Genomic DNA, 19,081 nt, shown 5'->3' with positions numbered 1-19,081 from the left:
TCCCTCATTTGAGGCAGGTTAAACTTCGCAACAATCAATGCTAACTTGATAAAGTATTGGCATAGGAAATATGGAAATATGTAATAACAAGAAAATGGTTGAAAATAGATATACAATTAAGGCATAGCCAGTCGATGTAGAATTCTTCATCAGATCATACAGAGTAAATGATCTAATTTATAGCGATAAATTCATTCTCAATAGCAATTTCGAGAAAACTTTTCAAGATAATCGAGATATCTAAGAAACTCTTGGAATCAGGTATACTTATTTTCATACAAATAACATTTGAGTTTAATTTTTTTAACAAAATAAATTCTCATAACCAATTCCCGTAATAATGAGCCACCATGTATATAGATGTTATTGTTCCATTTTGTTGGATTTATCATTGAGAAAAAACAATTCAGAAGATTGCTGAAAACCACGTTTTCGAAATAAAAACCCGCAGGTGTTAAAATTTTGCAAATTAAAGTTTCCCGAACATTGGCTGTACAACATTTTTTTATTGTGGAGTTCTATTAATACGTTTTAAAACATCCGTAAGTGATGTTACTTTCAATTGTTGACCAAGTTACTGCACAAGGTGGATACGAACTTTACTGAGTAATTAATAATAAATCCAGTGACGTGGATCAAATGGTGACTATCGTGCACATTGATAGAACGAACTTAGTAGGAATTGAGTTCAACCTTTTACGTTAACGAATTCAAAATTTATATAAACACTAAAATTTTGGTAGAATTCAAAATTTAAATGACGTAGCATATTATGCAACAACTTATGAAAAATGTGGTTTGGAATATTTGTACTTTAACAACATTGTGCGAAATTTTTTCAAACATCCTGTGAAAATTTTTCACACTCCTATATAAAAATTATTATCTTCATATTTTGTGTAGCCTGCGTTTTTGGATACTTTTTAAAGCAATGGTAGAAAAAATTTAGTTACCTATAGTTTCCCTTAAAATTCGCGCAATTTGAGAGGTCACATCGTTTTTACGCACCATCAACCACATCACCCGATTCAGTAGGAGCTCAATTAGAAACCACTTAAACGTTTCAAAACAACCGGGGCCGGTGCGGCTTTTTTCCGACTTTCGACCCGGTAAGCCTTCCCAAAGAGTTTTGATTGTTTAAAACAGATGGGATGGGTTGGGTAGTCGTTGTTTTAACCGGATACGTCAGTCTGGAAGCGGAATAACCACGATGAATTTTAATTTAATTTGACCGAAACACATCTCTATTATTCTACGCCCAGACCAGAAACGAAAGCCAAATTTTGGGTGTTTCGATGTCGCACGGGTTCGTATGAATACTGCTGTCATAAATAATTCACCTTTTTTTTATCAATTTCGGATTTTAATACTTCAGCTTAAAGCTTAAAACATATTTTTCCAGGTGTAGCTCGATAATAAAAATAACCAGTGTTAAACTTTTTCATTTATTTATGTCATTTTATAGGCTATATTGTCAGTGCTAAAGGTTACTCCACACCTTACTGAGTGAATGTGTTAGTGCTGATTTGCAAAAAAAATCTGCGGGAACTCATTTATTAAACACATGCGGCTCTTGTGCCTAAAGAAACCTGTGACATAAGTGTCACTTATAAAACTACTACCTAATATACGTTATAATCTAAAATGACCAAGTGTTTAAGGCTCCTAGATGCAGGGTACAAAAACAATAATATGTAAACAAATTTCATTTTTTACATCAACGTATATTTCTTTTTTTTGATTTTACAACCTCTCAGACATTTCTTTTGGAATAAATTTTGTGCAAATATAGCTTGGTCTGGCGCCAATAATCTAAATATTAAATAAAACTTAATTCTTAATCAATTTTAAAGGTTCTGAATTGATATTATATACTGCAGCCCACACCATATACCGTGGTTCCGTTAGTACGTTACAAGTAAATTACATCATATTGTATTGTAAGTATTGACAATTGTAATCCCACTTAAGGATTGAGTCAATTTTCTACAAGTGTTGTCTTTTAATATGATTCATAGAGACTGGATTTCTCTATACATATATTAAATAGTAATGGTCCTAGAACAGTGCCTTGTGGTACTCGTGGTACCAAACAACTGTCTGGTCCAAAATACTATGTCCATGACTCAGTAAGTTTTAATCTATTAAGTTTATAGCGCAAGTTACTATCAAATTAGTCCATATCTCATAGAGGAGTGGTAGTTCTATAAACAATGGGGCTCCCTGTCGTTATATATAATCTGTTGTCTCTGCGAACGCGATTGTTATTTAAATTTATATTTTTCAAACTACATCTAAGACAACAATATATAAACTGAAACATCAATAAATAAAGTTTACTAAGAACCGGATCAGGATGAAAAAATATTTATGTGATTATCTCATAACATTTCAATATGATAAAAAAATATTGGCAGCACTGGCGTAGACTAGGCTTCTTGAAGTGAAAGGTTAGTCACAGATAGGTGCAAAATAAACAAAAATAATGATGAAATAAAAAACTAACACCAAATGCAGCTTAAAAATGCAAGTAAAAAACCATAGGACAGGTTTATGCCCTCGATATCGAAATATAATAAAAAATTCAGGATCCAAAGGCAATGAAAAAATGTCTAAAATCACTACACTACACTAAAAAATTCAGCATAAGCAACAAAATTTCCAAAAATATTCCGTTTTTATGGTTATTAGCATTTTTTTTATTGTACTGTAGCGTTTTGACTTAAAAAAAATGAAAAAATGCCCACTCGAACGAGATAACTATCGTGAATCGTCAAGTTTACTTGTCTGGGATGAGAAATTTTATACGTTTCTTACGATACTACATGATTATTATTATTATTGTTAAGTCTTTCTAGGTTTTTATTATGCGCTAATCTACAAGTACATTTTGATATTGGCACGTCAAAAATTCGAACCGATATTGCAACAACTAGACTTTAGAAATTCAGAATTAACATAATCGACAAGAAATTTTCATGTCTTACAAATAAAAAAAATTCCCTTATGTCCTCCATAATATTAATTCTTTTATTCTTCGAATACCTGTTGTTAAAAAATCATCAAAATCATCATTGCATGATTTGGATGGAAAATGAAGAAAGCGCGTGCTTGGGAGTAACAATTCGAAAATTTGACGGGTTATATATATATATATATATATATATATATATATATATATATATATATATATATATATATATATATATATATATATATATATATATATATATATATATATATATATATATATATATATATTATGGGATAATCATTTAATGAAATCTAACTTACCTCCGCTTGACTAGCTAACGTCCTGCTTTCCTTGTCAGTCTTTAAACCCGGTGTCCAAATTAAAAATCTCGCTACTTTGAGGCTACTAGAAATCAGGCAAACAGATTTCTCCAAAACTTCTAAAACCTTGTAGTCGGTTTCGTTTTCCGCCAGAAGTAGAATCGTAAAACCATTGCTACGACTTTCGCACCTAAAACGAAATTATTTTTCGCTAAGATTACGATATATAGATTAAAATTAAGGTGTCGACAGCTGTTCTTGTTTCTAGAAGCGCGACTGACCGCGAACGTCTTTCAATATAATAAAAAAAAACAGCTTGGTCACCTCAACGTCGCACATGTAGCCCAAATATTCACTCGAACAAATCCCGTAATGATTTTTTTACAACGGGAAGGAAGCCTTTACCCGTTAAAAACAATTTTAATTGCAATTTTCCCATTAGCAATTTTATACCGCGGTCGTTTTTGGCATAGACACATAATACAATTAACTTTGGCTAATAACTTTCTTATTTGGGCGAAGTTGTGTATATTGGAGTCTCTTCTTGGAACATAAAATCTGCGGCATTGTGTTTAACACGAAGATTGGCAAAAAGTGATTGCTCGAAAATTGTTTCCCAAAAATGTAATATTTTTATCACTGTTAAAAATATTTTTTATTAACAATGTTCGACAATTGTATAAAAAGCTAGAGGGGCCTTTTTTTGTTCCTCTAAATTATTTATAAAAAATAAATAGTAGTTTATTATGTAAACGTTAGGTTAAAAGTGAATCAAGAGGGAAATGTCGCGGTAACAATAAGATCGAAACACATTTTTCGTAAAAACAGAAAAGGACAATAATTAAATTTTATGTATGACCATTATAAAAAGAAATTTTTGTATAATTTGTCACTTTTGTGGAATGAGTTGAGGTTAATTTACAATATCTCCGTCATTCTTCCTCAAGAAATTTAAAGAGCAACCCATTCAGTGATTTGATATCCAGGTTTATTTGAAAAGTTTTGTCTTTTGTTCATGGAATTCACCGTTTCCAAATAAAAAAAAATGAAACACGAAATATTGCAATAAGCACTAAAATTGAAAAACGAAGTCAAATTTAGAGCACAATTGTTTTTAGAAATCACAACGTAACTAAATTACAACCTAAAATATAACTATTAAAAGTGCATTTTCAATCAAACAAATAAACAACAATCGACCAATTACATTACAGAAAGAAATATTGAAAGTTTCATTAAAAATATTTTTTTATTAGGATGGTATAGATAACGAAAAAAGTTTGATAAAAATTGAACTTTTTTAGGGAAAAAAAAATTACAAAATGTTCAGAGAGATATGAATAAAAGTTCGATCAATGTAGACTTAGATTTCACCAAAGCTCATAGTTGCTCATCTACTCTGTCTAGGTATGTAATTATTTACAATTTCTCTACATTTTTTTCATACCTATAATTTTCGTCTGCGGTTTACCCCTTGTCCATTTCGTTGTGGAAAATTTTAAGTTATTATCGAGCATTTTGTTAATCACCATCAAATAATGAAAATGCTATTACGGGACATCATTAGTTTTTTTTTTTTAATGATATACTCTCATTGATTTCAGATATATGGTCTAAATTTTAAAAGTTCGAAAATTTGCTACGGCAACCGTCGCAAAGAGAACTATCCAGACACGGATATTATTAATTTATAATGAGCAAAATACTAAGCTATAAGTATTGACTTCGTATGAAATAAATTTTAAAAACCTCTCTAATAAACAAAAATTATGACTACCAGCAAACACCAAAAACTGATAATTAAAAATGACATTATTTGTTTGGGCAATTTTTTTATTTTATATAAAAGAATAAAAAAAGAAAGGTATCCGGCAAAAGTCCGTATCACAAGAACAACAACTATTGTTGACTTTAAAATGATGATTTTTTCACGCTTTTCTTTTGCATTCATTAAAATATGTATGCTAATTTAAACATTTTGTGGTTGTTTGTTGTTACAATTACTTATAAAAATTTTATTTTCGAAGTTTTGAGTTCTTTTTCTAAAATGCTCAATTATGAACTGTGCAAAGTGTCACCACATTTGATTAATTCTTCTAATTCCTATTATGCTCTATACGCAAAAAGTGGGCCAATGAAAAAGTATGACCTGAAATATACACTAAACATTTTAAATTTGCCTGGTATCGGACCTTTCATTACTTGATGATTTTAAAGGGAAAAGGTGCAGCTATTAATTCAAAACTTGTTGTTGGGTTGTTTCTAATCGAAATGGAACGAATAGACCGGATCCCAACGAAATTTCTCTATTTGATCTAGCGAAAACGTTACTAAAACAAATCCCAAAACGTAACATTAATTAACCTAGGTTACCTGCGAGCGAAAAGTACACATAACGTGCAAATGCAAAAAGTGACAAAACAAGTCTACCATGGATAATTAGCATACGGTAAGAAGTAATTATACAATGGTGGCCCTAAGCCACAACCCTGAGGCACACAATAGCGTATGAACTTCACTTAGGCTTGTCTGTAAAACGCTAGACGTGGTAATTGTTTCGTTTAATTACTCTGTCCGAATGCCGCACAAAAATTCTCCTGACACAAGAAAGTTGATAGAGTTTTTGTTTGTCTATTTGGTTGCGCGTTGCTGCGGTCGTTAATAGGAAGAATGGGACTTTGCAATTAAGTGCACGCGGGTTGCGGGTAAATTTCGTCTTTTTCTCTAAATTATAAATACACCGATTTGTGCTGCAAGTAGTGAAAGCAATCGGTGACATTATTAATGTTGCGCCGAGAGAGATTTGATATATTCATTGTGCGGATTATAATGGATTGAAAGAATGACAAATATTTACATGTCACAGGAAGGGTTTAACGCAGTCATCTAATCATCCGTCAAATCTGCAAAAATAGCAAAGGAAAGTAGCATAAAAGCCGAATCCTCAGTCCGTCTAATACCGCATTTGAAACAAACATAAAACAAAATAAATAAAAAATAGAACGGTATAGTATAACGACCGATATACTGAACTTATTAAAAATGCATCCCTTAAAAATAATTACTTACGTTGGTATTGACGAATAGTAAAGAAGCAGTTTCGCGATTTCATACTTGTTTAGAGCAGCCCTCGATATGCACTCGGCGTAACAAAGTATTATCGGTCGTCCATCATTGTCTTCGGTACCTGAAACAATATAGAACGGACATTAATTATTAAACTCCATAATCCGAGGCAAGCTCACATTAAAAAGATGATTGTCATGTAACCGGACTGTCACTAGATCGAGTAGAGTTCTCCAGACGATATACGGTTTTTACGACATAATCCGGTATTTAATTTTGGTAAATGTTTATGAAGGTCTAACCGTAGGCCTACCCCGCTTGGGTTTCTCTTTGTAACCCTCAATAAAGAGATTCGCAATTCCACATGACGTTCCAAAAGCGTACTTCGGTACTTAGTGCATACAAATGCTGAAAGCTGACGGATTTCTGTAGAGTTTCATCGGTGAGATTCCTTGATTATTATTATGCAGTGAAAAATCCATTCTTACTTTGAAACGCTTATTATAAATATAAACGAAGAAGTAAATGTAGGCATAAAACAATATTACAATATTTATAAAAAAAAAGCTATTTTACATCAAAATAATCACTATCGTCACTGTAATCGTCTCAAACATTACTTAATTCTGGCACCAGGCAACTTCTGTAACTATTATATCAGTTCTATCGGATTAAAATGGCAGTGATATGGTGAAAGGCAGACTACTTTGAATGCCCATAGCCAAACTTTTCCATGTTATACGTCTTATCAAACTTTCCCGTTTTAAGAACTTCCGATAACTGCTTTTTTGCGTAGGAATCTTCAAAATACATATAATTTTCAAGCACAAAATTTTGAATTACTTCTTTAGTCGATGATGAATTCGGTATTTTTTCCGCTTGTGCAAAATGGTAGCTGGCGTTGTTCAACACTGTTGGGTGGAATATTGGGAAGCAATTTTTCAGAAAACCATTTTTCAAAAATCTCTGCTGTTATGTTTTCGTGGTAGTCAACCTTTGTTTCTTTGACATCTTTTGCAGAAAGCTGCAAAGCGTTATCCACCCAACCAGTTTCCGAGCTCACATATGGCCCAAAACGAGATTGCCGTTGTTCCCGATTTTCATAAGCGAATTTTGTTTAGCGATGAAGCGCACTTCTGGTTGAATGGCTACGTCAACAAACAAAACCGCTGCATTTGGAGCGAAGCTAATCCTCAAGTGTATATCGAAACACCGTTACATCCAGAAAAACTGACTGTTTGGTGCGCTTTATGGGCTGGTGGAATCATTGGTCCGTACTTCTTCAAAAACGATGATGGCCAGAACGTTACAGTCAATGGTGATCGGTATAGAGCTATGATTACTAACTCTTTCATTCCTGAATTGAATAACCATGATGTCCAGGAGATGTGGTTTCAACAAGACGACGCAACATGTCACACAGCTCGTGCCACAATCGATTTATTGAAAGACACGTTTGGCCTCCAAGATCTTATGATTTAACACTGCTATGCGGATAAGCCACAAACGCTTGACCCTTTGGAAGACAACATTCGCCGTGTTATTGCTGATATACGGCCACAAATGTTGGAAAAAATCATCGAAAATTGGACTTCCAGATTGGACTACATTCGCGCCAGCCGTGGCGGTCATATGCCAGAAATCATATTTAAAATGTAATGCCACAAGATTATCTTTCGGATAAATAAAATTCATGTCAATCGAATAATCCAACTTACATTGCAATAAAACATTGCAACTTACATTGCAAAAACATATCGAATCACTCACTTTCCATTCGTCGCTATCATCCCTACTGAAAACTACTTATCTCGAAATAATGCATAAATCTATATCGTTATGAATTCCTTCCCAAGACCCAACAGCGAACGGTAAAACTGTTTAATAAGGCGACACTATATATTCGAAGTGTGTGTACCATCATAAATATTCTACCATATTTGTACTCCTGTCGAGAGGAAGAGCCAACAATCTCATTCCGCGACTTTGACACTGCATTAAATTTCCTTAAGACGATTGCAACAACTTCCGCAAAGCAGAGTCAGCTTTTACGAGGAATAACGCTTCCGATGAGATTAAAAATTAAGTTGGTCATTATATGAAAAATGGTTTATATTTTATTTTATGAATTTCTTCGTTTGAATAAGAGTTTTTTGGCTGTTAATTCTTAAGTTGTATAGACTTACTTTCTTCTACTTTTTTATTTAAATTTCAAGCGTCTTCACGAAATAATTGCGCTTGCGAAGACTTAGGAGAAGCTCCGCCTCAAAGTTTTGCAGAGTGTACACTGATTGTGATATTATACCGTGAAGGTTTCAACAAAGCAACGCTTCGGTCCAAATGAAACGGTCTCTAAATATAGGCATATAAATGGCGCACATTTAATGAAATTTCATGTCGATATTAACCCACATAAAAACAATATAGACAGGGATGGTAACCGAAAAGCCGTTAAATACAAGGAAGGTTATTGAGGGGTCACAAAGGGCAGCACGCCTGTAGCCGACTGACCGACCGGATACGTCGCCTTTGGATGCGCCCGATTGCATTCACGCGTTGCATGGTCGACAAGTGCAGCAATGTGTGCATGTGAATCAGTGGGAATTGGGCCGCCTGGCGCATGGGCGTTTATCTATCGTGACTTACTTTCGGATGGGCTTGCGTTTGTATTAGAAAACCTAATTGTTTTCGGTGCACAGCGAAACCGCGTTGCTATAAATAGAACCTCGATTGATTCCAAGATGAACCCAAATTAACTCTTATAATACGAGTGCTGCCTTTTATATTTCGGGATTTGTAATAAAAAACTATAAGTAGCCAACAAATATGACTTTATTGAATCTCAAAATAATCACCCTGATGACCAATACACTTTGCCATTCGATAAAACCAATCATCAAAGCACTTTTCACACATCGATTCGGGCACTTCCAAAACATGATTTTTAAACGCATCAGTCGCTTATTCTCGTGTCAAAAATCGTTGCCCACGTAATTCCCATATTTTTATTCCCATATTAATATATGGGAATATAAAAAGTCATTAGGTGTTAAAACAGGACTATATGGACTAAATGTTCTCTGCACTGATCGGTGAGAGCTAGCATTGTCGTCGTGGAGAATGATTCGTCTTCCGCGGTTGGTTTTTCTAATTTCTTCGAAGACTTTCGGCAAACAAATGGTTGTATACCATTCAGAATTGACCGTTTTACCTTTCACCAAAGAAACAGTTACGAGGCCAGTTTTCCTGAAAAAACAGGCTACCATTTGTTTCGAGGTGCTTCGCACACGAATTACTTTTGTGAGCTTTGACTCATTGACACAGTTGGAATACTGCTTACTTTCAGGTTCATATGCATAAATCGTATTTTTTTGAGCTGATGTCAAGTTGTGTGGAATTGAACGCGAACAAATTTTTTTAGCGGCCAAATGTAAAATGCAAAATTGAATGTATGCTGGTCCCACACTGCATCGATGTTTTCCTGGACATTCACCGATTTTGGAAGACTTTCACGAAATTCATCCTTAAGAAAACTACGACCACGACTGAAGTCCGAAAACCAGCGGTAAACAGTAGACGTAGATTGTGTTTTAACTCCAAATGTCGAATTAAGTTCATCGATGCATTGTTATTGACTTAGTCCACGTCTAAAATTGTAAAAAAATATTGCACGAAAATGCTCCCGATTAAGTTCCATCTTTAAACGTCACATATTTTTTATTTATCATAAAAAACGCAAACAACACTCTTTCGCCAAAACCTAACTGCGTAAACCTGACCTTAAAACGTCAAACTTCCCTATAAAAAACCTTAGTCGCCAGTTGGCAGGGCTGGTTTAAGAAAATCCCGAAATATAAAAGGCAACCCTCGTACCTTTCAGGTAACACCAACATGCAGATGGAAGTACCACAACAACACAAATAACGCAGAATGGACAGGAAATTATTGCATAGCCTCAGGCAGAGGTCCCACCATTATTCATTAAAAAGGTTCGATTTAGAAGTCTTTATAGTATTTATAGTGTTTATAAATACTTACTTTTCCCTTTTTGCTGATGATGCAGTTTCTACCATTTCTGTAGCATCGTCTCAGCAAGTTAGCATTGCAACCAAGACAACCGTCATGACTAGGCTGTTTAAGCCGTGGAATTTTTCATGTCGTGACCTATTTCCTCAACACTCTTCATTTACACTTCCAACTCTAATCTTTATATGCTCTCAAGAAACTCAGATATTCAGTACAATTTACGACCGGATCTTATCATACAAATACCTAAACACCTTCTCTTATATCAAACAGTCCTTTTATTTTGACCGTAAAACTTTACAAAAAATTGCCTATAGCCAGACAAACAAAATTCAAATGCCCTCTTAAAAACAAACGTAATTTTATATTATTAATATTTGTATTATACTGACCATTACCAACACTTGTAACAGAAGTCTTATGGAAATAAAGCTTTATCTGTATCTAGCCTAAAAATAATTAGGTGGTTAACTTAGCAAAAGTCCGAAGAATGAGCATTCGATCCAAGGTTGCAGTTTTGCAAATTTGGTATCAGAAAATCAAAAAAGGGTACAAATGTGGTGTGAAAAATGCCGTTGTATTGCTCTATAACTAACCAAAACTGTTAGAAGTTTATATAAGGTCTAGACCAAGATTTAAACTCTGAACTTTTGAGTAGGTATGGAAAAATTCGGGGCCCCACAAAATTGGTTCAACTCTATAGAACGACCCTTGGCCCCAAACATTCCTCATCGAGAACAAAGGAGTCCCATATCCGAGAACATTGAAATTAATGCAAAGCAATATGGAGGAAACTGGTAAATGATGAAGGCAGCTAAGACGAGGTCTGGACTGAAATGTTACAGAGTGGTAGCAGCGCCAGTATTAAGAATGAATATGATATGAAAATGGCATAGTGCATATAGAAATAACACATATTTTTATGAAAAATATCCCAGACATGTCCGAAGTGGCTCGGATTCGTGGGAAACGAAACTGACGTGGTAAAGTGACGCTTCCCGCATGCTAGATCGGTGTATAATTAGTGTTTTTTTTTACAGACGGGAGTAGAAAAAAATTATTTATATTTCCTTTCCTGTTCTTTTTTTATTTACTTTATAGGTAAAAGGTATAGATAGATAAATAGATAGATGGGTAGATAGATAGATACTACGAAATCAAAGAGTTCAATTAATGAAGAAGAAAAAGATAAAAGCTATATTGTATTTAAGTGAATAGAAAGGAAATCTGATGTCGTTTAAATTGTACCTGGAAACAACTTTGATGAAGCAATGTTTAACACCTTTTTGTGAAGTGAATGTTCAGGTTAGAAATGTGTCGTTCAACAGTAAGGAAAATGTTGCCTACTATGGTAACGATATAAGGTGAAGTTCGAATTCAAGTCGTGAAGAATTTTTCGCTAACTTATATCAAACGCAGTTGCAATATAAGAGATTCATTAATCTAGCATTTCTTTTTGGCATCGCCACAAAAGTAGTAAACAACGACATAAGGTAAATAACATGCTCGTAGACGACGTCATTTGCAATTGCAATAATTTTATATGTCACTTAGTACAACGAAGTACGCGTACATTCAATACTATAATGTAATTAAACACTCAGATCCAATCAAGAAGATTGATATACGATCACGTGTAGGAAAATCACTTTGTCTTCCGAGAATATTAACACCCTATAGGCGTCTCTAACTAGCTGTAAGTTATACAAATTGTCTACTTCTCGTTTAGCAGAAGATGTTTAATGAACATGTGTAAATTTTATTGCAGTGAATAATGATTTGTTTATATTAAGATTGATGGATGACTTGCGGATTATAATTTATGATGTTTCATTAATACGTGATCGAAGCTAGTTGCAAAAATAACTACTGTAGAAATGCCCCCTTATTCAGCACCTTTGACGTATAGAAGTGCACCACTACATGTTTTTATCGAAATTCTGTGCACACAATAACTCTGACTAACAAAGCCTTCTTTAGAGGTCGTCAGTACAGAATATGCCTAATTCGTATGGCACCGTCAATTAATTAAATCAGGTCAATTTACATGCAGAGTTGTCCGTGCAAAATACGCGAGAAACTTTAATGAAGGACGGCAGGTGAGGTTAGAAATATTACTCATACTTCACACGTCATCTTAAACAAAAGGTCACGACTCGCACGCGTTGATAGAGCCGAATGTTACGATTGATGGTAACCGCATCTGAGCTGCAGCGATTGTTAAGTTTAAGGCAACCTAATTGGATTTTTGTTTTGGACATTGGAAATTTATTTTTAGACAAAATTGTGCGACGATCAATGTGTAGTTTTAAACTAATTGCTATTTCAATCACCGCGTGTTCCCGTAAACTCGTGTAAATACTGAAAAGATGTTTTTTTTACGGATCTTACTAACAAGTTTTCATAAAAAAAATTAAATCATTTTTAAGAAACTTATTTTTTGCTCATTTGTAGATTTATTTCTGATTTCAAACATATAATATATATTAATTGTATATATAATTTGTACATATTAATATTATATATATAATAATATACAAAATAATATTTTATATATTATTAAGTATATATTATTAAGTTGTATTATCCCAAAAATAGGTTGTCGAATAGTCTTTACTTTATTGTGATTTTGACAGGGAATGCGATACGATTGGCCCTAGCTCTGGCTTCGGATTTCTTCTCCTGTACTGAGCGAAAGTAATTTTACGAATTTGGGAGGGACACACTATAAACACTTAAAAGCGTTTGATTTTAATATCATTTGTAATATTGCATTATTAAATACATTTAATTTCAATATATTACAATTTATACAGGGTGTTCCGAAGTGCAACTTCCAAACAGTGTATTCTACATACAAAATAAACCATCATTAGGTTTATACATATACCGGGTGTTTCAAATTCGGCCTTCACCATTAGGATCTCGGTAATTGTAAGAGATACAGGGTGGCTTAAATTAGGGCAAAGTTGCGCATCGGTGAGTTCAATATGTTTACTTTCGAAAATGAAGTTAACTCCGGAAATATGGCGGAAAATGTGTTTTTATTTTATTATGTCTTTATTTTAAAACTGTAAGTACATTCTCAATGGAACTTTTTAGGCTTCATCTTATGGCCAGGTCAAAAATCTCTTATGACGTTTCTGTCTTCTCAAACTATCATCAACTTTATTTTTTCTTATGGTCGCTATATTGGATTTTTGCAGTGTTGAATAGCCCTTTTTATTGATGTGTCACAAGTTGTATTTTTGTACTCTCAAATTCAAAATATTGAACAAAAATTTTTATATCATAGTAAGCTATAAATTTTCAAATCTGTGGATGACATTTTAATATCTAGTGCATTACTCTGTCAACAAAAATGGACTTTACCAATGACGGAAAACGAGACATGGTAAAACTTTATTATATTGACATATTGACATCGGAAATGCATTTGAACATGTATCCCGAAAAACGACAACTTCATCAAAGTGTATTTAAATTATTGGATAGAAATCTCGCTGAGTTTGCTTCGTTTGAAAAACTAAGACAAAAATATGGAAACAGAACGGATGAGGAAACTAAGTTAACCAGGAAGATTAAATATAAATAAGTACGAGTCACTGAGACCAGAATTAAAACACCTTACATCTGCTCTTCTCTCTAATAATTTCCACAATAAAGATATTAAATGTTCCATCACAAAATACACTTCACTACAACCTTCCAAAGACAATTAGTCCAAAAGCCACTGTTATCGTTCCTTACATTCAAAGCATCACTGACCATGTATCAAAAGTTCTTAAGTAATATAACATCAAAACCAGATCCCTTTGAGATGCCAGGAGTTTACAGCATTCCAATCATGTGCGGTAAAGAATACATTGGGGAGACCGGACGTAAAATATCAGGCTCAAAGAACATAAACGAGCCCTAATCACGAAACCGGACACAAAATTTATTCGATAAAATTAAGATTCGTGCATGTAATTAATTGCCATATTAAAGAAAAATCCGAGAATCTGTAGAAATATATAAGCCACCAAACAATCTTAACCGCGACATAGGTCTTTAGCTGTCACCAATACGGGAATCAGTCATCCGAGATGTTTATGCTCCTCGTTTGGCTCCTCCCCCCTCAGACAGACAGATAGAAAACGAACCAGTTTCGTTTTAGCTCTGAAGAAGCCAACAGAATTGGCGAAACGTCATCAAGTTCAACTCAACAACAACCAACGCAGGAAGAATCCAGGAGGTTTGTAAATAGTATTGCATTTGAAACTGAATTATTATTGAAGAATTAGTAACTATTGTTTTGTTCTGAAATCTAAAATCTGAAAAATTGAGATCAACGTCTACTTCACAACAAATTTGTAATCTTGATTTTTGCGTACGAGTAAGAAAATAAAAATTATTTTAGAACATAACCTAATTTGTAAAATTTCAAGTCTGTTCATTAATAGTATATTATGCAAAGTATTTTACAAACGGGGTAGAAAAAATATTTTTTTTACTCTTTATACTCTATAATTCGAACGCGAAATATTTCTTGGCCTCTGTTAAAGTTTAGACATTGCAATTGAGGGCACCCTGTATAGAAACTTTTATAAAACTTACACATTACACCATACGTCATTAATGCGCATTCGCCAACCGATCAAGAAGTTGTATGAGCTACAATAAATCGTCAGTTTGATAATTTGATTGATAAAAATGCATATTATCTTTACGCTGCCCATTAGGAAGACAGTCAAAAGAAGTGAATTAGTGGATATAAAATATAAAATGCTTTATTTTCTTCGTACTAGCAATTTGTTGAGACAGTAAACAAAATCCAAACTGCAGCCTTGACAGTAGCATATTATGACAAGAAAAATAATATGAATCGATGTATTACATGTCATTGGGTGTGTACTTCTTAAACAATTTAAATCCATTGGTCATTAGCATTTTATCTCTTCCATGAACATATGCAAATAATATTTCGCACATAATTAAATGATAATAGGATAGTACTGCAAAAATAATCGCTTTTAAAACTCCACGTTTATCTCGAATTTAGTAATATTCCTTTTTTATTTGATGGTGTTGAAGTATATCGATTTTGATTTGACATTTGACTTTTTCCTTCATCTCTAAATATACAAAGAAATATGTTGACTAAAGAAACAAAAACAAATTAAATTTTAATAGACTTGGCCATGACCGATAGGTGCAAAATTCAATGGCAAATAGAATTTTCACACCTGCAAACTTAATTTAGTTAACCCGCTATCCAAGGCACTGCACATACACAATGCTAATGTGGATGCAAAGTTTTATGTAATCAGCAGAGTCCCGTGTCGAAACACGAGAATGACTGCTTTGAAACACGTTACAACTGTATTCGTAGGCGGAATGATTAACAATACAAATTGATTCTCACGTTTATTAGCCGGATACTGTATGCTGTGGGCAATTCGTATTTAAAAGTGCAACACTGCATGTGTTATGCTATAATATTGTAGGAAAAACGTACGCCTGCCCGATTAAACATTTTTATGGAAGTGTTCTTTGCTCGGATAATAACCACGTAAACGCCTACACATCAGTAAACAAAAGTGGCGGCTTAAACACATTTATGTGTTTAACCCTGCTGCCAGACCATTGCAATTAAATTGGTAAAGAAAATTATATTTTTCTACTTGCTGCATCAAAATAGTCACATTAATTCAAATAATAGTGGACATACTGATGATTGTTTATTGCAAAACCTACCCCAAAAACCATTGGTCTCAGAAAAAATGAATGATGTTCGTTTATTAAACAATTGGCCAATTGAAAAAAAAAGTGTTTCAAAATAAATTATTTTGTGCTCTTATATTAATAAAAAAAAAACAAGGAATAATATATTTGAACCTGCTGCTTGCCGACACGCGTTGGCCATAAGGACACTTCAAATATTAATAAACAATTATTGGCAACTTAACGTTTAGTTTAGTTATATTGTGTTGTGTTGTTTGGAAAGTGTATTTCTCTTTTCTAATTTATAGGATTTTGTTTGAGAGCAAGGTAAGGGCTTCGACACAAAATTATTTGCAAAATAAGTAAAATTCAATTCAAAGTAAATTTATAGATTTTTTACATTTTTTTTATAGCAGTTAAAGATATTCGTAAGACAAATATTTTTTACTAATATTGCTATGGATATTCACAAGTTTGGGTCCAAAGCGATGTCCTAAGGACTTTAATATAATGACGTTACTTGTTATTCAGTTCAAGTAATTATTACGTAGTTTTAAACGGTATATTTGCGCCTAGAAATATTTAACAAAAAAAACACCAAAACAAAAAAACAGATAATGACATATCTTATACTATTTACACAATTTAAATTTATTTAAAAACTAACATTTTCCTGTTTTTATTTATTGCAGTCTACATTACCATACCATTATTGTCTAATATACTAATATCTACTGTTCACTTAAAGCAACATTAAAAAATGAATTCGCAGATGCACTGAATTCATAAATAAACATCAACCGACTTTTATAAAATTGTCAAAGTAAGATCTCAAAAAATTAGAAGATTAGAAGAAATGTTTAAAAACTTTGCTTGCTTAATCGACATCGATGTCGAGAATGGCCACCATTGGAAATAGCAGAATTAAATTAGTTGTTAGCAATTACTTTGTTCGAAAAATTTTCAATCTAAATTTTACGAAGAACAGAAGAAGCTTGGTTTTCTGATTTATGTATTCGCATTAAAAAGCGGAAGAGCTCTAGCTTGACGTTGTTATTACAAATATGCATTTGTGCACAGAAGGATAATTAGATACATAATGAGTTCAACTTCGACAAATCAAATACTCATATATTCACTTTCCCTTGCTGAAGATTTTTCGGAAACCTTAAGTTGGTAACAGCGTTGGTAAAGTCTGTTCATAGATATAAGAAAGTGACTAACTGATACGAATTAAGAAAAGACCCTGGCAAGCTGTCAGAATGAAATATGGCCGAACAGGTCCGTACTTTGCTTAGAATTAAATTATTTGTGGTTTTTGTTAGGAAAGATACTAAACAATATTTATTTATTTATGTATGTATTTATGTTTAAATCTAAAATAAAATTACAAATTATTTTTATTACCTACTTAAATTACTTAAAATTATTCACATAATATCACGATCGCTATCATCGCCTGTTCCAATTATTATTTGTTCTATATTATTTGGAATATAGCTATACGATTGTTCTGCTTTTTCTATATGTTTAATAGAATTTGCCCAACTTTGTGGAGGGATATTACAATCTTCGATTTCTATAAGTTTGAGGACATTGGAGTTAACACGGGGAAAATCATTGTTACGACGAATGGCAGACTTCCGTTGGTGCCAAACATGTTCAATGGGATTAAATATACAGTGGTAAGGTGGAAGCCTTAAAACTGTATGCCCTAGATTTTTTGCATAATTATCACAGACGTATTCCTTTTGTAGGTTCAAGCTTTGTAGAAACTCAATTAATTGATTTTTGGTATAATCTTCGTGAAAATAAATGTTGTTATTATACATGTAGTTTTGGATTGTTGCTTTTGTGTCACATGAGGAAGGGGTTTTAGTCAACTGTCTACTGTGATAACTTGCATTGTCCACTACAATTACTCTATTAGGAGGAATGTTTGGAACTAGTTTATTTTTAAACCAACTTTCAAATAAATTAGCGGTGGTGTCTTCATGGTAATCAAGAGAAGAATATTTAATATTTTTAACAGACAGAGAAAGTCCATTTGGAATCCAACCATCTTTAGAGCCAGCATGCAAAATAGTTATTCTTTTACCTCTTTTTGATGGCGCGTTTGTTTTACGCTTATCAGTTGAGTCGACCCAACCCTTTTCCGGGGTATCATAAGTGTCGAACCAGGTTTCATGCAAGTAAATAATTGACCCTTGTTGTTCTCTATAAATCCTAATTTTTTCTAGATATTCCAGTCGCCAATTCCGAATTCTGAAAGATTCCCTTAAAACTTGTCTTTTATCAATTTTTTTAAATATAAAACCCATGTGTTGGATCCCTTCCATAAGGTAGTTTTGCCACATTTAACACCGGTTTCATTTTTTTCAAGCCTCCTAATTAAGATATCTAATGTAGACACGCTTTGTTCCTGGTATAACTGGTAAATTTATTATATCTTGATCACTTTCATCAACACTCGAGAATATTAAACAAAGGTAGGTATAAATTTATTTTCTATTTCGGACCACAATTTTACCTGAATTTAAATTCTGAAAATTTAGGTAACGATCATGTTGCATTGTATGTTAATGATCACCCTTGGATGATCCCATTCACAAGCGATTGGTCAATTTCTTATCTCTATGAACAGACTATACCCCCATCGCCCCAATAATTGAGATACCCAAAAACGTAGAAGGTAATAATATAGCAGCCAAAATACCTGATTTTTCTTGATTAACCTGTAGATAAACAGGAATCCACAAATTGCATAAATGAAATTATTTCAGAAAGCAAATATATTCTGGCCTTTTTACTAGGTCAGAATAATTTTTTATTAGGTAATAAAATAAAAATTTAAATCCCTTATATACAGATTTTCCAATTTTCTCTTTTTTCTTCTAAAGATGCTTGCTTGCTGGCATCACGTTCAATGAGAGTCAAATAAACATTGTTTATAACTTCCTTAGTCTCAATAGAATAGTGTTTTCTACAT

The 19,081-nt window shown here is 33.1% G+C and overlaps 1 protein-coding gene across 1 annotated transcript in view; it reads right to left on the bottom strand.

The window, feature by feature from the left end:
* LOC132697828 (uncharacterized) overlaps window positions 1-19,081 on the bottom strand; it is a 381,002-nt gene that overhangs the window by 32,680 nt on the left and 329,241 nt on the right. Inside the window, exons 8-9 of the mRNA XM_060663502.1 lie at window positions 6,364-6,481; window positions 3,295-3,484 (exon numbers count right to left, since the gene is read on the bottom strand). Of these exons, the coding sequence (XP_060519485.1) occupies window positions 3,295-3,484; window positions 6,364-6,481 (308 nt within the window). The remainder of the gene's footprint in view (window positions 1-3,294; window positions 3,485-6,363; window positions 6,482-19,081) is intronic.

This window comes from Cylas formicarius, unplaced genomic scaffold, assembly GCF_029955315.1.
Source record: "Cylas formicarius isolate icCylForm1 unplaced genomic scaffold, icCylForm1.1 PGA_scaffold_2__14_contigs__length_35257938, whole genome shotgun sequence".
Taxonomy (NCBI): domain Eukaryota; kingdom Metazoa; phylum Arthropoda; class Insecta; order Coleoptera; family Brentidae; genus Cylas; species Cylas formicarius.
This window is presented reverse-complemented; position numbering and strand designations above follow the sequence as displayed.